General features: G+C 61.5%; 2 protein-coding genes across 3 annotated transcripts; one reads left to right on the plus strand and one right to left on the minus strand.

Annotated features, from left to right (window-relative positions):
* Positions 1-625: 625 nt before the first annotated feature.
* On the minus strand, positions 626-11,411 carry ORMDL3 (ORMDL sphingolipid biosynthesis regulator 3). The gene is made up of 4 exons (XM_074926768.1): positions 11,323-11,411; positions 6,815-7,021; positions 5,302-5,453; positions 626-5,161 (listed from the first exon to the last, which is right to left on the minus strand). Exons 2-4 carry the CDS (start codon positions 6,986-6,988, stop codon positions 5,026-5,028), a joined length of 462 nt encoding a protein of 153 aa, XP_074782869.1. The 5' UTR covers positions 6,989-7,021; positions 11,323-11,411; the 3' UTR covers positions 626-5,025.
* A 355-nt stretch (positions 11,412-11,766) lies between these two features.
* Positions 11,767-19,381, plus strand: LRRC3C (leucine rich repeat containing 3C). Of its 2 annotated transcripts, none has more exons than XM_074926594.1 (2): positions 11,767-11,809; positions 16,584-19,381. In XM_074926594.1, exon 2 carries the CDS (start codon positions 16,662-16,664, stop codon positions 17,445-17,447), a length of 786 nt encoding a protein of 261 aa, XP_074782695.1. In that variant the 5' UTR covers positions 11,767-11,809; positions 16,584-16,661; the 3' UTR covers positions 17,448-19,381. The 2 variants fall into 2 exon arrangements, with proteins under 2 accessions (XP_074782695.1, XP_074782694.1); XM_074926593.1 differs by lacking the exon at positions 11,767-11,809 and adding an exon at positions 14,770-14,860.
* Positions 19,382-19,774: the final 393 nt, after the last annotated feature.

Consider the following 19,774-nt stretch of genomic DNA (forward strand, 5'->3'; position numbering starts at 1 on the left):
GGCAGCGATGTGTGGGGCAGCGATGGGGCCCCTCCGCGCAGCTCTGCCCGCCTCTCTGCTCGCGGAGCCGGAAGCATCTGCTAGGTTAGGGCATAGAAAGGCTGTCGCTTGCGTAATTCTTCCTGCAGAAAGTTTCACTGACCCGAGCTGAACCTCAACACAGTTAATCACTGTTGATCTGTCGCAGCGACTTGTTCTACGGATGCCTCGTTCCTGTAAGATTTGTTCCATTTCTGGCAAGGTTCTGGCTTTCATTTGTACTTCTGATCCGTCAGGATGAGGAACGGTGTGTCCTGGTTTAGGGGGATTTCACCAAACCTGCGAGAGAGCTACATAACGAGGGGCGGTGAGCACAAGGGGCCAATATAATGTTTCTGGAGGCACTTTTATTAACTTTTGACTGGTGATGCACAGGTTTCCATGCTCTATGGCTCACTGTTAGTAGCAGAGGTGACTGCGGTGCCTTGCGCGGAGATCCACGCGGTGGGCTCCAAGCTCTTTGCTTTACAGCCCTTGATCACTTGGTGGGCTTGGAATCACCAGGGAGTGAGTATTCCTCTGCCACGCTTGTCTAAAAGCAAAACCTGTCCGTGTGAAAATTCAAGCAGTCAAACACAAGTTTGTACATGAATACTTACTTTATTAGTTTCTCTTAGAATACTGTACAAAGGAGTAATAAAAATATTCACACTTTGTTTTAGAAAGTTCTCTACATGAGACTTCTGTATACACAGCAAAAAGAAGGGCTACTGGGGGGGAAAAAAAAAACCCCACAACCTAAAACTTTGTACAATGTCAGAACGTTCCATTAAAAAAACCCCAACTAATTCAGCTCACTTAAACTGGTCCAAGGAGGATACGTACACACAAAACACTCGCATGCTTAAAAGATACTCTAGGCAGTGATAAAGCAACGTAAGTCACAATGAGAAAGACTAATGAGTTAACAATGGTAACCAGCTGCTGTCCCCTTCTCAAGGGCCAGTACCATGCTTCTATTAAAACAAACAAAAAAAAATTAAACAATCATTTTTTTTTTTAAAAAGTACTCAGGAATTAAGTAGCCCTAGACCTCAAGTTTGGGTTTTGTTTTGTTTGTTTTTTTTTTTTTTTAAAGGCTTTTTCCTGCGAAGGGCTGGACCGTATGGCATCCGGTGAGCTATGTTAAATGAATCACAAGGCAGGATCCCTAATTCAGAAGCATCAGCCTGTTAGTGCTTGATTGTTTTCTGCCTTCCCTGGTGCAGTGGCTGCCACTCTGTGTGAACACATGCCTGGTCTTGGGAGTGGCTTGGAAGAGGCTTTGCCCAGGACAGGATGGGGCAGAGGGAGGCGTCTGCCAGTGTCTGCGAATGGCTTTCAAAAGCTTTTCTTCTTTGGCGTTCATTGTAGAACAACAACAACAAAAAAGAAAAGCGTTTTAAGCATTTTAAGTACCTACTTATCCAGTAATTGTTTTTCAGTCACAGGACAGACCCCACCTTTAAGTGGCCCCAGCCGCCGTACAGGAAGACAGTACAAGTTTGAGAGGAAAAGCTGTCAAGTGCAATGCGATCAAAATCCCATTTAAAACCAATAACGATCCATTATCTCCCTCACACAGGTACTTGGGAGAAGATTCTACAGTCCGGAGGATGGAACGGACAGTCCTTGCCCTCACAGTCTGGTTCTCCACACGAAAAGGTAGGCTTCACCCTTGGACCACTGCGGCGTCAGCCGCAAGGACACGGCTGGAAGTCCCTCACCCTGCCTCCGCTGCCCCATCTCCCTTTCCTCAGAAATCGGTTATCACAGGAGAGCTCCAGCGTTTTGCCCGTGCTCCGTTAACTCGTGCGCGTGCGCCATTAGCCTTCGGGTGCTGAACTCGCTCCTGCGTGAACTTAACAAACACGCGTAAACTGGAGTGACTTCAGTACAGAGGCCCAGGAGGCCCAGGGCTGTGTCCGTTACTCTGGCCCCGCTGCAGTGGTGGTTTCCGAGTGGAAACTCAGTCGGGTGCTGCTGGCCCCCAAAGCTCTGTCACTGAAAGCCACCCCGGGTACACCTAGCGAGTAGTAATTGCAACTGTGGTTTAACTACAATTAACTTATGGCTTCTTTTCTATTTTTGATTAATTCTGATACCTACCCTTAAGATGGGATCTTAAGAAAGATCATATCAGGTGTAGAACTGTTCAAGTAATTATTAACCTTACGTACTTAACACACCACGTTATTAACATGACATCTTTTTTCACCTCTTTCCCTTCTTTCTGTACTTTCTCTTTTCATTTATGTTTCCCTTGATTGGATTAACTGTATGAGCCCAAGTTCACTTCAGATATTTGGTGGCAAAAATACAATCCCTGTGTTGTAAAGAAAGTCATTTGCCACCTGACACCCATCCGTTGAACGGCGAGTTTAATCATTTCGGTGTGAACAAGGTAAATCAGAAAAGCTATTATAATTAAGGCTTTGCCTAACAAGAAGTTTTAGACTTTAGGCTTTAAAAACTGCCTTTCTGAGAAGTTTATAATCCCATTCTGTTTCACAGTTGATCTTTAATTTAACAAACAGAACCAGCTGTCCATAGTGTCAGTTAACAGCAGAAATAACATGTTCAAACCCTCAGCTGTTGTAACGCCAAGGCCTCCAAGAAACTGTGCAGTGCTGTACTTGCTGGGGAGGAGCTGACCCCACCCTCAGCTTATACTTATGTTAAAAATATCAAAACTGCTCTGACTTTGTGTAATGTGCATATACTTAGGAATAATCAGTATATGTCTGTCTGTATAGGAGTAATGTTTCTAAGCATATAGTGACTGCTTCTGTTGCAAAAAACTTGGATTTTTTCCCCCCTCGTTTTCTACCAAAATAAGCAGTTTTCTTTCCTCTGGAGATTTATCACTCCCATGTAATTGTGTCTGCGGGCAGACGTTCAGCTCGGTGAAGCAACGTGCCGTCCGCGCTACGCTCGGTGGGTAGAGCCGGGGGCAGCCCTGCCCTGAGCACTCCGGGCACTGACACCGCTCATGTCCTAGTCATTTCAAAGGTACTTGGCTGATTGATCAAATATCTCTGTTTTGAAACCACTATTTTTTTTTCAAAAGTCATTGTCTAGTAGCTTAAAGAGTGTATTAGCTTTAGGGTATATAGTACCTTAACTAAAGCAGCAATCCTTATGTCACGGGGGTTAAAAGGTTAAACCCCCATCAAGTGAATTGCACATCTGTCAGACTCCCTCGCTGGAGAACAGGGCGTCAAGCCAGACGCTCTTTCTACTTTCTTGAAAACTTCCTTTTCGCTTAAAATATTTCCATTTTTCAAACATATTATGTACTGATTCTCTATGCATTCCAGCAGCCCTCTGAGGTACACTAAATGCTTGTCCCTTCTCTGCAGCAGTCTGATAGTAAGTCTGAGACAGGGAAGTAAAGCAACGTGTCCAAAATGATGCACGGAGTAGTACTAGATCTTAAATGCAACTCTGAAGTTCCCCCATCCATGTCCTATGCTCAGACCATCAAGCAGAACTCTACAATATCCACTATGACCTCTAAAGCTAGAATTGGCTAATGCGGGAAAAAAAAAAAAAGAGCGTATTTAAAATGTTTTATACCATTGTCGAAAGTCTGAGACAATAGAAGCACTAAGACAACAATACAGGCTTTCAGGAGTTTACAGGGGAAGCACGAGGAAACCCCCATTTCATCCAGCGCGCAAGGAAAAAAAAAAAAAAAAAAAGGGATTACTTTGAGCAGTGGAAAGCGATCTCAGCCAGGAAATCTAAACCTGCAAACCTGCTTTATTTAGGTGGTGATTTTATGGGAAAAAGGCTCAATTTTGTTCCTCTACTAAATAATCTATTCTCTTCAGTGACCCCTGGCATCCTGCTGTTGGCCGCGGCAGTCTGCTGCGTGTCAGCGTGCCCGGGATCACCCGAGGGCTCGGGGGATGCTGCCGCAGCACTTGTGCGTGGAGCTGAGTGACAGACTTCCAGGCAAGCCAGAAACCAAACGCTCGCTTGCCTCGAGTCAGATACTGAGCAAACCCACTGGCAAATCCCAGTAACACGTACACAGGCTTCAGAGACCAAGAGCTGCACTGAGGAGAAAAACGCCAATGCCGGTCGCTAACTGATGGCAGCGAGCAGGCGCCCGTTTCTCGTTTGGCCTGTGCCAGCCTTTGCTTGTGCAGTCTCCGTGTACCGAGGAGCTCGGTGGTGTTTGTTGCTGATCACTAAAATAACCCGCACCCCGGCCCTTCAGCCCTGCCCGGGCGCTCAGAGCGCGCTTAAAAACGAGCGGTTCGGGGCGGGGAGAGGAATTACCCAGACAGGTTCTGGAAACAAGCTGAAAATAACGAATACGATTTAGAATCTATCGACCTTTTTCCTGAACCAGACGAATGGTGCTGTAGAAAGCTGAAAGCGTTGTCAGATTGCAGGTCATTCCTTCCTGTACTGTTTATAGTAAAAGAACTTCCTTTTTCAGTGGTGTAAAAGATTGCAAAATAAAAATCTGACATTCTCTTCCCCCTCCCACTCCCCTGCCCAAAAATGGAACTCGAACCCCGAAACAATCAAGTATTGGGAAAGCCTGGCTGTATCCTTTTGAATTTCCCCCACATAACGCTTAAAGCACCCAGCTCAAAAAGGGAAATCTATTTTAAAGTGCATTTACCACAGCAATAGTACCAGCACTAAAAGCTTTTCCCCTCATCCCTATTCTCATCGTTCAGTGTCCGGGACAGATGGCAATCTCTCTCTTTGTACCTTGAAGTCTCAGTGTATCTGCATCTAGTGATGGCGCTGGAATGAAGGGAATCCAGCGCCACGCGTCCTGCTCTGCACTAAACTCTACTCTGGAGCTTGTTTAGATTTATTGGGCATGAGGATCCAGCATGCGGTATATGTCTATTGGATACTGCGTTTAAACAGCCGCTGTGAAACTATATCCCAGTGTGCGTGGGGATGAAGAACCAGGACTAGAGAGAAGGAGCTTCCCCCTCTCCCCTGCTCCTCTTCCGTCCGCTCCAGCCACGCAGTTCAGTACTTGTTGATCCCAAAGATCCGGACTCCGTGAAACTGAGGCAGTTTGGGGATCAGGACGCTCATAAGGGAGATGGTGTTGATTATGAAGTGTATCCGGTCATACTTTGTGTAAAAGCTGGTTAGAAAATACCTGGAAGGGTGGGGAACACAGAGAGAGAGAGAGAGAGAGAGAGAGAGAGAGGGAAACCGAATTACAGCGCTTCGTGGTTTTCTCTCCCAGGACTGCACGTGCGGGGGCGCCGAGGCCGCTCCGCAGCCCGCGGTACTCACAGGACGATGGGCATGATGGTCAGGAACTTGCGCGACGCCGTGAACTGCACGCCGTAGTCCATCTGCTCCCAGTGCGTGAGCAGCCGAGCCTTCCCCTGGTCCGGGGTCTCAAAGGGGGTTCCCTTCACGGTGTGCAGGAAGATGTACATGCTCTGGAGCGAACAGAAAGGCGGCGTGAGGAGCCCCTCGCCTCGCCCCCGCCAGCGTTCGGCTCCAGCGTGAACAGGGCGGTGGCGGGAGCTTGCACCAGCGCGCCGTTCCACTAGAGGGACGTGCTGGTGCTGCTGGGACTCGCGGCGGCCAACGAGGCGAAGAAGCCGCTAGCCGGGGCTAGCTCAGGCTTGGCTCTGACACGTGAGGCCTCTCGTTGGGTGTTAAGCCAAGAAGGTGGTTGCAAGATTACAGCCCTCGGATCTCTGGGATCGGGAGATTAGCGCGGACTGGCGGGGCCGTGCAGCAGCAGTGCTGGAGCCTGGGAAAAGCCCTGGTAGAGCTGTGGGCTGGGAGGGGCTGAAGTGGGACACAACTGGCAGATAACCAGCAAGTGTCTGGCTGCATCGTGTGTCTGCTGAGTAGAGCCACGGCTGGCCTTTGGCCCCCTTTCTGTTCCCAGGACTTAGAACTGTTTGAGGAAGGAGCTGGATGAAAAGCAGGCAGCCTCTGAACTGAGCCCCAGGCAGCTCCAGGTGGTAGTTTGGTGGTTTGGGGCAATTTTTTTTTCCCCCCACTAGAGCCGTGCATAATGTTAGAGTGAGGGTCCCCCATAAGGGCATCGGGTTTGTGTCTGGGACATTCTCGGGCTGAGGTATTATTTAAAATACAGGATACCAAATCCTTTGCTGCATCTCCGAAGCATTCTGTCCCCTGCGCCCGAGGGTGAAGGGCTGCCCAGAGCTCTGCTCCCTAGCCACAGGCCCCGGGCGTGCCAAGCCGAGCGCAGCGGGACGCAGAGGCACAGAACCGAGGGGTCAAACGCAGCACAGGGAACCCGGGCGTCTGTCACACGTGCTGTGCCTGCCCCTAGCACAGCCCTCCGACACTCCTTCCTTCAGGAACCTGAGCCCTACAAGGGAAGAATCGGTTCCTGGAATAATCTTTTGCAAAGTTTGGCGTTTAATCTTGTTTTCTTAACTCTGATGAAGCCAATCCAGATTGTATCAACCCAAAGCTGTTGTGGCAGCTTCTGTGGCCTCTCACAGCTATTCCTCTCTTAAGGGGGACGTGACAAAGGGTCGTGCCCTGCAGGCAAATGAATTCAGTGTCCCCTCTGGGCAGCCTCACCAGATGTTTGCTGTCTGATCGGTACCTAGGCTGGATTTAAATACATGACCTAGAGGCAAAGGTGCAGTCTGAGGGGTGGAGGTTGAGTAACTTACCCAGCATCTTTGGAAACACAGAGAAAGGAATTGTTTCAACAAGAATCTTACTAGATTGCTCTCAGAAGACCAGCTGATGCTGAGAGATTACCTCTCCGTGCCCCGGGGAAGTCAAGCCAGCCCCGTTGTTCCCTTACCATGTTGTGAATGATGTTGGTAAGAGTCCAAACCACAGGGACGCTGAAGAAGGGGATGCTCAGGAGCACGACGTGCAGCAGGCCGATTCCAAGGACGTAGGACAACCAGATGCCCCGGCTGTTCATGACACGGGTGTTGGGATTCACCTCGCTGTGTGCTGTTCCCACGTTCATGTTGGCTCTTGTGTCCAGCGGGCACCCCTGAAACTAAAGCAGAGTTGGGTCAGTACTCGCATGGCGGCTGCCTCCAGTTAAATAACTCCGAGGTCGAGCACCGTCTTGCTCTTAAGCAATCCTGAAATCGGTTGTTTGCTATAAAAATCACAAGTCAGTTCGCTTCTCCGCACCTCGTTATTTCCTTTTGTAGAGCTGACGTTTCTGAGGGGAAGGCAAATGCAGGAGCAGTTGAGATTTGGGAATCGTGTGTGGGAAGCCCGTCTGTGACAGAAGCTACTTGTGATCTGCTGAAATGCTTTCCTGGAATCAAGGAGTCAAGGTTCAACCCCACGATTGCCTGACAAGACTCAAACAAATACTTTCAAGCGCTTTTTAAGTCCTCATCACAGTGTTAATCACGGAAGCAGTCGGCAAATGAAGCTCCTTATGTGTTTACGGGTTCAGCTTACCTTAAACTCAAAAGGAGAACACAAGTGTTTGCAGAGTAAAGGCACGGCAGCTCTGTATCAACAGATTTCCTAATTAGTTCAACTCAATTAACAGGGTTCTGCACAGCTCTAGAGGCTTGCTCGTCTCCTGGTCTGGCTTACATGTTTTGCCTTCCAATTTAAGATTTATGAAGGGGGAAAAGAAAAAAAAAAAAAAAAGAAGAGTAACAAAAAAATTCCCCTGCAGGGAAGGAGTGGGCTGCTGCTTAAGGAACATAAAAAGTTAGAGATAACAAGGAAAAGTGCATTGGGAGGATATTTTGGTAGCAAGAGCTGCAGAGGAGATGGCTCTTCCCCTACCTGGAATGAACAGCTGCCACGTAGGAGGAATACAGAATGTTTTTCTAAACAATAGCAGGAAGACAAGGAAGCAAGAGAGTGTTGTCCTCTCAGAGAGCAAGTCTTTGGAGCGGTGCCCTACGGACCACGCAGATACTGGAGTGGCTTTTTGGGCTGCTGCTGACAGCGGCAGCAGGCATCGGTCAGCTTTGGGGCTTTCTGGGACGCCGAGAGCTCTGCTTTCCCAGTTTCCAGAGATTGCAGGAAACAGCCCAAATTAGGACTGCTGTAAAGCTGAGTGTCTTTCCACCGGCATCAGGGAAGTTCTTGCATAAAATCACCTTTGCCCGCGTCCCATGGAGATGTGGTTTTGCCAGTAATAGGGTCTGTCCCTCCCTGGGCGGAGGACCCAAGGCGGGGGCTGTTCCCTGATGTCTCCCCTTGTGTTTTTGCTGCTTTGGTTCCCACAGCTGGAAGACGCCGTTGCTGTTCTCTAGCGCTCGGAACCTTCGTCTCAGGAGGCGACTCCGAGCCAGATCTAACATTAGGCTCTGTACGTGGCTGCCAGCTGTTCCCGGATCCCTTGCAGAGTGCTGGGCCTGGCTTGTTTCAGGAGCTGGCTCTCTCCCCTCTTCCTGCCCAGGGCTAGGACACCACGCGAACGCTCAGCTCTGCAGCTCCTGGGACGCTCCCTCCAACTTCCAGGCCTCGTCCAGCCACGCAGGCGGCTCTTGCTCGGTGTTTCAGGCAGCTCTGGTGAAGCAGCTGCTACCCAGGTGTCAGTCGGGGGGCTTATATCTGGTTTTGTTACCAGAAAAGGGGCTTGCAGCTCTGCGGAGTGCTCGTTTTCTTGTCACCCATCTCCTGGGCCAAAGGCTATCAGACTGGCTACTGGATATTCCAGAGAAAAGCCCGAAGCTTGGTCTGGAAGCAGGACTTAGAGCCAGGGTTCAGCTCTCCAGTCCTGGCAGGGGCAGCAGCTCCATCCTTAATCTGGTGCAATCCCTGAGGGCTTTCAGAAGGAAATCTAGGGGTTGCAGTGAAGCGTTACAGGAGTCAAACAAAGTCATATTGTTGCAACAACAACAAAAAAAAGCAAACAGCCCTGTGGAATGCATAAACAGGAGTGCTGTCTGCCAGACATAGGGAATAATTCTCCTAGATACTGGTAAGGCCTCGCCTGGAACACTGTCCAGTTCTGGGAGGAGCTGGAGGGACTCCAGGGGAGAGCAGTGAGAATGAGCAGAGGTGTAGGAAAAACATGACCTGCAAGGACAGATGGAAAGAAACGGGTTTGTTTAGTCTAGAGGATGCTGGAGAGAGGCATGAGGACTAGTCCTTAAACACTTAACAGAGCTGCACTGAGAAGGGAGATGAACTGCAGCGGAGTTAACGGCACGGCCGGGGCTCGGAGCAGCTGGGTAACGCAGAAGGACGGACGCGGGAACGGACTGCCCGTGCCCAGCGATCCGTGGCTCACTGGAGGCTTTAAAACCCAAGTTTCATAAAGTTAAAAAATCAAGATTCCTCTTTGGAGCGGGGGGCTGCCCAGGTGGCCTCTTCAGGACCCTCTTTTCTCAGGATGACGCCGTTATCGGAGGCTGCAGGAGCGGGCAGCCCTTCCTGCACGCCCTACAGCCGGAGGTGCGCCCTGCCTGCGCAGCAAGAAAGTGCAATTTCCATTTGAGGACAATCCCCGGTGTAACGTTCGAAAACTAACGAGCAGCTTCTCCTTGGTCCCCTCTGCCAGTGAGGGCAGTTGCAGGCCTGCAGCTGGGTGGCAAAGGGCCAAACCTGGGAGCTGTACGTGAAGCAATTCCCCTCCCTGTGCCTCAGTCTCCTCGCCTACAAAAATGAGGATTCGGCGGGTGAAATGCTGGAACCAACCAGAGGTTAATTCATTCTTGCAGGATACGGAGGCGCCGAGCAGTCGGCCCTACGACGGGGATAGCTCGGTGTCCAATTCTGTCCTTCCCCAGCTTAAAAATGTTTCACCTGCGGATCTCTTCCGTTGCCGAACTGGTGTCTGCAGCCCTCGCCCAGGCGATCTGTGCAGATGGCACGGGCAGCCCTGCGCAGTGTTGCAAAAGCCTGGCTGAGGGAGCAGGAGCTCGCACGGCCCCGATCCCTACCCCCAGCCCAGATCCCGTGTCGTTTGCTTTTTGCTTTCTGATTTTACACCGGGGACTTGTTCACCTGCAGGAAAAACAAGGCAGAACACAACGGCGGGAGGAACTCCAGCTGCCCCCGGAGCTGTGAAGCTCTGCCTTCCCACTCGTGCAGCGGTTTTTCAGGACAGAAAAGCTTTTAATGTTTCACCAGACTGAGTGTGAAGGTCGGGACTGCGTTGCCGTTGGACGCTCTCCATCCAAGGAGGGGAAAAGTCATTAACTGTGCTCGGAGGCGAGCGGCAGGCCCTGACGGCAGAGCTGAGCCCTTCCTTCGCCTTCCCGACGTCCCGCCGGCGCTGCGCCCTGTCCGCGGCTCTCCTGGGACAGGCTCAGGTTCGGGGGCTCAGAGCGAGCGTTGGGGCTGACGCCGTCTCCCCGCTTCCGAGGGAAGGGGACACAAAACCGCAGCAGCAGCCTCCTGCTTGCTTTGTCCCCCCTCGGCTGCTGAAGGACCCACAGCCGTGCCGCCGGCGCCCCGAGGTGCAGCTCCGGTCCCCACCGTTGCCTTCGCGCCCCGAGGAGCACGTCCCGGGCTCGGGACCCAGGCCCTGCACCCCGTCGTGCCCCGGGCCCCGGCAGGAGCCACCCCAGCGGGGCCGGCGGAGGGAAGGGGCGCTCAGGGGCTCATCTCGGCCCGTGTTCCCAGAACACAAGCGATGACGATCCCACGGAACCGCCGAGGAGCCAAGATCCGTATCCCTGGCGGCAACAGCAATCCCCGTCTCCCCAAGGAAATAAATATTTTAAACCTTTCTTGGCAAGATGGCATCGGCGTTGGAACCGGCGCGGCGGGCCCGCGGAGGAGGCTGGCCGGGAGCCGTTAGAGCCAACAGCGCTGCTGCGGCCCCCTCCAGCCCGACAGGACGGAGCCCCGGCGCTGCCACCCCCCCCGGGGCAGCCGGGAGCAGAAAGTGGGGTGCAAAGCTGCGGCGCGGGAGAAGTGGGACCCCCCCCCGCCACCCCTCAGCCTTTTCTGCTCCATCTCGAGGGGCGCAGGGGGGTGCTGGGCCCCGCTTAACCTCAGCGCCAGGGCCTGGGCGCGACCCGCACCCCGGGGGTGCTGTGGGCCCGATCCTGCCCCCGCTCCCCCCCGGCTGGGCCGTGCACGGCGTGACACCCCCCCACGGCGCCACCCCCCCGCCCCCCGGAGCTTTCTGGCTCCATCTCAGCGCTTTCTTGGGGTTTTGGGTTTTTTTTTTGAGAGGGGGGGGAGTGTTTTCCTTTCAGGACGGGCCCACGCGAGGAACCTTCCCCCGCGGGCCCGGGCGCGGGGCTCGGCCGGCGCCTGCTCCCGGGAGGCCGGGGGGGGGGGGGGCGGGTTTCGGCCTCCCCCCGGGCTCCGGGCCGGTCCCGTACCCCCGGGGAAGACCCGCGGCGCCCGCCCCGCACTCACCTCGGCTCGGCCCGGCCCGGCTCGGCGGGGCCGGGGCTCTCTCCGTCGCGCACCCCGCCGCCCCGGCTGCGCTCCCGGCGGCCCCTCGGCCCGGCCCGCCCCGCCGCCGCGGCACGCCGGGAGCTGTAGTCCCGGCAGCGCCGAGCACCGCCGCCCGCCCCCGGGAGAGGCCGGTCCCTGGCGGGGGCCGCGCTCACCGGGCACGGGCAGCGAGCGGGGCGGGGAGGCGACCCCGGGGGGGCGAGCGGGGGTCTTCTGCCGCTCCTGGCCGCGGTAGCCCAGTACTGATGGCCCCGAGCGGGGCGGGGGGGGGCACTGTAGCCACCCCACTCTGCACCCTGGGGGGCTCCGAGCCGGCTGGGCGCTTCCACCCTGCTCGGGGAGGGTCGGCGCCTTCCCCAGCCGCTTTCCCGGTGGGAGAACCTCAGGAGCAGGCGTTGGGTGAGCGGGCTGGGCCGGCCCGGTGCCGCCGGGACACACGGTCAAGGTCAGGGGCTCGGGAGCGCGGGGGGGGAGCATCTGGCCCTGCTTTTGTTTGCACAAGGCTTCGAAGCCAAGAGCGCGGTGCTGCCCCGGCCCCTCGGCGAGTGGCCATCTGCGCGGGGCTGTGGGCGAGCGGCAGCGGCCCGGGGCGCGGCACCCGGCGCCCAACGGCGGAGCCGCTTTGTGCTGCGAAACCCCCTGCCCGGAGCCGCGCTGGGGTCCCGGGAGAGCTGCAGGGGTGGCTCTGCAGCCCCCCAGCTTTGCCCGGCCACTCCCAGCCCGCCCGGGCTACTCAGGTTTTGGTTTTGGGCCTGGGTGGGCTCGCGGCCCCGTGTTGCACGGAAGGAATTGAGGATTCCCTGGGTGCTCCCTGAAGCGGGGGACCCCGTGCTTCCCTCCGAAGGCCAAATCGAGGATCCTGAGCCTGGGCGCATCCGTCCGGCCTCGGCACTGGCCACACACCCAGCTCCAGGCCCGAGCCGGCTCTTGGCGGGTGGCTGTGGGCCAGCTGGGCATGGCGAGTGCACGGCGAGGGGAGCCGCGGAGCCAGAGCTCACCAGTGGCCTCTCCCGCTGGCCCCGGGCACGGCTGGGACACACGGGGGTGCTTAAAGCACCGATAAGGCGACCAACGGGCACCGCGGCCACCGGCAAGGAGAGCCCGGCTGATCCGGGGTGCCCTTGCCAGCAGGGCGAGCTGCGGGGAAGCCGGCGAGCGGAGCGGTGGCGGGGGGATCCCGCGGGACCTGGCCCTGCTGCAGGAGAACCGCGCACGCACGGCAGACTCTATTTTTATCCCCGCTCCTGCCCGCCTGAGCAGCTCCCTCCGCGCGGTGACATCTAATTTAGCAGCTTCCCCGCGCCCCGCTGACTCCGCACGTGAGGGGGAAGCACAATGCGACAGCTATTTTTAAACACCCATAAATATTAATCCCTCTCAGTGATGCGGCAGGAGCCTCTCGCTGCCGGTGCGAGCACGGGGGCGGAGGGGGGGAACCCACTTCCCTGGGCTCCCCCAGCTGGGGTTCACCCGCCCAGGGAACCCCGGCAGCGGGGGTGGGGGGTTCCCCAGGGGGATCCGGCCCCATCCACAGGCAGCAGCTGCCAGGCCCCGCGTTTCCCCCGCGCTCCCTGGGGCCGATCCCGGTTCGAGCGCTGAGGCCTCGCTCGTCCCCGGGGTCCCCCCGTGCCGGGGGGCCGTGCTCACCTCCCGCTCTCCCGGGCTGCCGGTCCCGCTGCCCGGTCGATATCGACTATATTTAGCGCCCCGGTGGCAGCCAGAAGCCGGTGGTGGCTATTTTTAGCCATCCTGCCGGGGCTGCGGCGGGGAAGGGTCCGTGCGGGGTCGTGCTGCACTGCGGGCGCTGGGTTTTCGGGCTGGTGGGTACCATGGCCCAGCCCTGGTGCCACTCCCGGGGGCTCTGCCGGCTGCCGCCGTCACCCGGGTCCCGGTGGGAGCTGGGACGTGCCAAAAGCTCGAGCCCCCCCGCCACCTCAGCCCCTCCGTTCCCGTGGCGGGCGGTTGTGTCGCCCCACAAATCCCAACACTGCTCCGGCTCCGCACGTGGCTCCTGGCGGTGCTGGGACGGGTGACGGGCACCACAGGGCTGCTCCGTTCCCCGGCCTAACAGGGTGATGGTGCCCACCAGCACTGACCGGGACTCCCTGGCCATGTCCCGGGGTCCCCCAGCCCCAGGGGTGGCCACAATGGCCCCCCCCGCCCCGATGGCTCTGTTGGCGTGTGCCGAGCCTGGACCCCGGCAGCGCCGGGCTGGCAGCAGCACCCAGAGGCGCAGAGCCCGGGGCTCCCGCTGCGCCGCCGGCTCGGCCTGGGCCCAACTAGGGGTGGGGGGTCCCCCCCGGGGGGAGCGCGGGGGTCCCGGGGGAGCGTCTGGCTCCGGCCTTGGCCTGGCTGCGCCTCTCCCGTCAGGTTTCGTTCTCCTAATTGAGCCGAGATCCGGGCCAGGCCCCCGCTAAACGGTTTCTCCTCGCTGAGCAGCGGGAGAATGTCGATGCGCCGGGCTGGGCTCTGCCCCCCCCCCCCCCCCCCGGGGAGAACCGGGCACCGGGAGCCGCCACCGGCCTTGCTGCGGCACGGCAGGAGCCCGGTGACCCGCCGGGGCCAGCCCCGGTGCTGGCGGGCTGCGGGGAGCTGCGGGGTTGGAGGGGGGAAGAGAGGAGCCCCGGCGGGGCCAGCGGGAGCCCTCGCCCCCCCCCGCGGTCCCGGGCGCACCGGGGCCCGGTAACGGCGGCCGCTCTCCATGGTCCTGAGCCGGCCCCGCCGGTGTCCCGGGAGCGGCGGGGCCCCGCGCAGCGCCGAGCCCCTGCCCAGCCAGGCGAACCCCCTCGGGGAGCTCGGGGCGGGGCGGGGGGGCCCCCGCCGCCCCCCCCCGCCGCCCCGGAGGAGCAGGCAGGGCTCCTGCCCGCACCGCTGCCCGCCGCGGCTCGGGTTTCCCCGAGTAAGCGATGCCGGTGCCGGGAGGCTGCGGGCGGGGGGGGGCACCTTGACCCCGCCGTTGGGGGGGGGCGTTGGGGGGTTCTGCTCTCCCCGAGGGGCTGGGGAGCGAGCGGGGGGCGGCGGGGGTAGAGCCGGGGGGTGCACAGCGCCCAGCGCCCCGAGGGGGGCGGGGGGGCTCCACCAGGGTCTGGGGGGACGCGGCGGCGCGGGGGGGGGCTCCCCGGGAACCGCTGGCAGCGGCCGCCCGGGGCTCGGGGGTCCCGGCAGCGCCTCGCCGGGTCTCCCCGGTGCCGTCCCCGCCCCCCGCCCCGGACTGGGGACCCGGGGCAGAGCCGCTCTCCGTGGGGCGGGGAGCGGGGGGGAGCTGGAAAGGACCCGGGTGCGGGGCCCGGGGGGTGCTCGGCGCTGTACGGCCCCCCCGGGCGGGGCGGGCCGGGGGCGGGGAGCCCCAGGGAGGCCCGGTCGGAGGATCCCGCCCACCGGCCCCGCCACCGCCGCCGCCGCCGCCGCCGGCTCCGGGCCCGCCGCGCTGCGCGGGGCGCGGCCGCTCCGGCCCGGGGCGCGGGGCCGCTCCGCACCGCGGGGCTGCGCACGGCAGGTGAGTCCGCACCGGGACCCCCCCGCCCCGCTCCCCCCCGCCCCGCGGCCCCCGGAGCGGGCAGGGCTGGAGGGCGGGGGGGTCCCCCCGGCAGCGCCGCGCCGAGCTGAGCTTCCCCCGGGGAAGCACCGGGGCTTCCCTCGCCCGCAACGCCCCCGGTACCGGGGGGAGCCCCGGGCATCCCCGCTTGCGCCGGGCACACGGCGGGTCCCGGTGGCCGCACAGCCCCGCCGGTTCTGCCCCCTGGGCCGGGCTGGGGACCCCCCCGTGCCCTGCTGTGGGCGGGGGGGGCTGGTTGGCCAGGGACCACCCGACCCCACCGTGGGGGTCCCCGGGTCCCGTGGAGGACGCACCCCCCGTCCCGCTCACCGGCTCCCGGTGGTTCTCCCGCCGTGCCCGGCGCTGTGCTCGCCCCCGGGGCAGCGGGGGGGGTGACCTCGAGGGGCAGCGTTTGCCCCAAGTTACTTCTGGAAGACTTGGGGGGCCGGTGTCTCCCCCTCCCCGCGGCTCCTGGTGCCCTTTGGCTGCTCTGAGCCCTGGTCCCCGCTCGGGGGGGCGCGGGGGGCCCCCGGCAGCACAGGGCTGGGCTCCGCACGGGAGCGACCTCGGGGTGGTCAGCGCGGCTGGGCTGTGTTGCGGTGCCCTTGGGGGGCCCCCCCACCCCTCTCTGGGGACCCCCTCGCCGGGGACCCCCGCTCAGCACCCAGGAGCGGGTTTGCCGGCGTCAGGGCGCTCCGGGGAGCGGGAGGGTGGCAGGAGCAGCGGGTGCCGGGAGCTTGGGGCTCGCCACCGCTTTGCCCGACGGGGTGTCACGGGGCGCCCTGGGGTCGCCTTTTACGCCGCCGTCTTTAATCCCGGGGTGGTGGGAGAGCGCCCGCGTCCCCCCTCGAGGGCTCCGCCGCCGCGGCCCCGCCGGGGACGGGCTGGGGGGCTCTGGCCGTGGCGGGACCCGCGGCGGGGAAGGCCGGGCAGCTCCGACGGGGCCCTTATCTGCTGCCGCCACCCTGGGAACTCGCTACACGCTCAGCTCCTGTGAATTTCCTTTTTCTGTTTTTGTTTCTTTCCTGCTGACGTTTTTCCCCTCCGGAATAAAGGGCTGGATGAGGCCCACGGTGACAGGGTGGTGTGGGCAGCCCGACCCCGCGGCCGGGGTGGCACCGGGCAGGGGACAGCGGTGCCCACGGTCCCCTGGAAAGGGGAAAACCCGGCGTGTGTCCGCGTGTGCCCCGGGCGCTGCCGGAGAGCGGAGCTGGGGAGCGGGAACCTGCTCTGCCCTCTGCCCTCACATGGTCTCCACCGCCTTCCGCGGGGGCCACCGGCAGCTCCCGCTCGCCCGCAGCCGGGGCTCACTCGCCGCCGCGTCCCGCCGGCCACCGCCGCAGGATGTACCGGCCGCCTGCGAGCGAGCGATCGAACCGCCCGTGACCTTGGCGGGGCGGGAGCTCACCCCCGCCTCTGGCTCAGCCCGCGCTGTCTCCGTTTGTTACAGCCCAGCTGCCGGCACCACGCGAGAGACGTGCGGTCGCTCGGCCCCGCGGGGCCTGACCCTGCCCTGAGCGAGGTTGGGGCTGGGGGGGGCTGGGGGGGCTGTGTGCGCTGTGCCGGCTGGCCCTGGCCCCGTCCCGCTCCCTGGCCGGGGCAGGCTGGGCTCGCAGCTGGTGCAGCGGCGGTTCTGCCTCGGCACCCCTGCCCTGACGCTGTCCCCTCGCTGTCTCCGTCTCAGATGCGCCGAATCCAGCCGAAAGCGCCGCGGGCGAGAGCCGCCGGGCCGGTGGCCGCGTGACTACGGCAGCGCGGCACCATGCCCGCGGCAGAGCGGGTCCTCCTCCGCTCGGTGACCATGTGGCTGCTCCTGCAGAGCCTCCTCCTCCTCCTGGCCTCCTGCCTCCGCTCCGCCGCCGCCTTCCCCAAGGGCTGCTACCCCTCGGAAGAGGAGGGGCTGAAGACCTTCCGCTGCAGCAACGCTCAGCTCACCGAGGTCCCCAGAGACATTCCCAACGACACCAACAAGCTCTACCTGGACTCCAACCGAATCCCCTTCCTGCCCCGCGACGCCTTCCGGGACCTGCCGCTCCTCCTGGAGCTGGATCTGTCCCACAACGCCATCGCCGGCGTCGAGAGCGGGGCTTTCCGGGGCCTGACAGACCACCTGCACTCTCTGGACTTGTCTTCCAACAGGCTGGTGTCGCTCAGCAAAGACACTTTTAGCAACCTGAAGGCCAAGGTCAACCTCTCCGACAACCCCTGGATGTGCGACTGTCGGCTGCAGGAGCTGATCCGCACGGTGGACCTGGCGGCCGGCTCCTCGGGCGGCATCGTCTGCGAATCCTCCGCGCAGGAGGAGCACGTCGGCAAAGCTTTCCTGCAGGTCATCGCCGACACGGACTTCTGCAACGTGTACAAAAAGACCACGGACATCGCCATGCTGGTCACCATGTTCGGCTGGTTCGCCATGGTGATCTCCTACCTGGTCTACTACGTGCGGCAGAACCAGGAGGACGCTCGGCGGCACCTGGAATATCTCAAGTCGCTGCCCAGCAAACAGCGGAGGTCGGAGGAGTCGTCCACCATCAGCACCGTGGTGTGAGGCGCCGGCGGCCCGCAGGACACGGGGACCCGCGGCGCCGGGGCGCGGCTGCTCCGCGGGCTGGGGGAGCTGTCACCAGCCGGCGGCGGCGTCATCGCATGGAAATAGTGGTGGGTTTGTTCTGTTCTCCTCGGGAGGCGGCGGCTGGCAGCGGGGCCTGTGCCTGGCTCTGCCGCAGTGAGGGCCTGAGCGGCTGCAGCCGGGGGCGAGTATCGGCCACGAGCCCACCCGCTGCCTCCGCGTGACGAAGGACCGGAGAGACCCCGGCATCCCCCCGGCACGCGGCCGTGGCTCCGACCGATCGGGACTCTCAGACTTCATTTTAAATTTTGATATTTCCTTTGCAGAGATCCTGTGGGGCATTAACGAAATCAGCGGTTTAATCCCTCCCGGCTTACCCTCGGCCGCCCCGGGGATGTTCCCGGCAGCGCGGGGCAGCCTGGGCCTGGCTCCCTGCCTGGACGGGCAGCGCTGGGCCCCGGGGAGGAGCGGTACGGCCGCGAGGCCAGTGCCCTGCTGGGTCGCTGGTCCTGCGCGGGGGGGTCACGGGCTTGTGACCGCGGCCTGGTGACACCGAGGGACGGGGCGGGAGGTGGGGACGTGTCGGTTGGGGAAGGCAGGAGGCAGGTCTGGGGGTGCTGCGCTCCAGCTCTCGTGCTGGACGGTGCTGCCCCATCTCCCTTCACAGCCCCCGGCGCCCCCGGGCCAGGCAGAGCGAGGGGTGTGTTGGGGGGGGGCCCTGCTCGGAGATGGGGCAGCGGGGGGGCACCCCCTGACCCCTCGGAACGCGCCGTTCCTGTGGGAACCAAACGGGGAATAAGAAACAAATGGGAAATGAGCCCCCCCTGGGGCTGAGCCAAGGGCTGCGGGTGCTGGTGGAGGGGAACTGGGGGGGGTCCAGCCCCGCCGGGATGTCGGGGGGAGCGGGTTTCCCCTTGCTGCTCCCAGGGACCATGTGGGTGGGTGTTTGCAGCCGGGGAGCCCCCCCTCACACCCCCCCAACCTGCCGCTGGCCCAGAGCTCCCACCTCTCGCTCAAGGACTCACGAGCTGCCGACCGACCGGTCACTGTGAGGGGAGGCGGCGATGGAGGGAGCTGCCGCGGCTCCTCCGCCCTCTCCCCGCTCCCGCGCCGCTGGCAGGAGCCGGAATCTCCCCGAAAATGCCCCAATGTCCCTTCTTGACCCTTCCAGTATCGGGCTGCAGGTTCCTGGTGTCCGTAGGCAGAGGCGAGGCCGGGGTCTGGCGTGGGTGGGGGTCGGGGCCCACCTTTGGGCGTGCGGGGTCCAAGCGGCGACTCGGAGCAAAGCCGGAGCAGAGCCAGCGCGGCCCCTGAGGGAGCTGGTTTTGCTGGTTTTTGCCCTTTTTTTAAAAACCAACCGAAGCTAAATTGCCTTAATTCGCCAAGAGCACCAACCAAAGCTGCTTGAACATCCTCTGTCCTGGGTCAGACCCGGCTGCGGCTGCCGCGGCGCAGCGGGGGCTCACCGCGGGGTCCGGCCTCAGCCCCGGTGCGGGCAGCGCGTCTCGGTGCGGGCAGGGCCCCGCGCCCCCCCGCCCGCTGCCCGTCCTCCCGCGCCCCGGTGCCGGTGGGAGCGCGGTGCCCGCGCCCTTCCACAAGTGCCTATTCCCCAGCGCAGAGCGGGGGCTCTGCCATGCACAAGCGCCTCCGCCCCAGCTCCAACCCGGGGCCCCACGGCAGCTCCCCCCCAGCCCCGCTACGACCGGCTGCGGAGAAAAGGGGCTGGGGGGGCCGGGACCGAGCCACCGCCAGCGGCTGCACCGCGGCCCCACGGGCACCCCCGGGCAGCCGCTCTCGCGTGCGCGGCGTGTGGGGACACCCGGGACCGTCTCACCCAACGTGTTTTGTTTAAGGGACCGTCTACGTTCTTACTTTATACGATAATAAAGTTGGGTTTTCCTTTAGAGCCCGTGCGCAGCGTGTGCTGGTGTGTGTCCATCTGCGGCGGGCACCGGGCTTTGGGCCGAGGTGGGTGGCATCCCCCTGTGCCAGGGACGCCCTGGTGATACCCTGGCCACAAAGGAAGGACAAAGGGCACCCGCTGGCCCGCTGGCTTCCCAGAGCCGCGGCCGGCTCTGCCGGGTGCTCCCGGCTGGTGCTTTCCGAAACGCGATACCCGGTGCCGCCGGTAACCCGGCCTTCGCCTTCAATAAATGAACACCCCGCGGCGCGGCTCCGCTCACTGGCACCGGGCCCTGCTCGGCCTCCCGCCCCGTCCCCACGCGCCCGGGCCCGGGCATGGCGTGGCGCACGGGCAGGGACCACGATGCCCAGCGGGGACGAGCCCTTCCCGAGGCCGCCGGTCA

Source organism: Athene noctua, chromosome 25 (genome assembly GCF_965140245.1).
Source record: "Athene noctua chromosome 25, bAthNoc1.hap1.1, whole genome shotgun sequence".
Classification (NCBI taxonomy): Eukaryota; Metazoa; Chordata; class Aves; order Strigiformes; family Strigidae; genus Athene; species Athene noctua.

What these genes read in the sequence shown, in the direction of transcription:
- ORMDL3 (XM_074926768.1), bottom strand. Translation starts at nt 6,988, where the DNA reads ATGAACGTGGGAACAGCACACAGCGAGGTGAATCCCAACACCCGTGTC. An exon ending in CCAACATCATTCACAACATG is followed by an intron (nt 5,454 to 6,814) that starts GTAAGGGAACAA and finishes TGTTCGCTCCAG; the next exon opens with AGCATGTACATCTTCCTGCA. An exon ending in ACCATCATGCCCATCGTCCT is followed by an intron (nt 5,162 to 5,301) that starts GTGAGTACCGCG and finishes CCACCCTTCCAG; the next exon opens with GTATTTTCTAACCAGCTTTT.
- LRRC3C (XM_074926594.1), top strand. Translation starts at nt 16,662, where the DNA reads ATGCCCGCGGCAGAGCGGGTCCTCCTCCGCTCGGTGACCATGTGGCTG.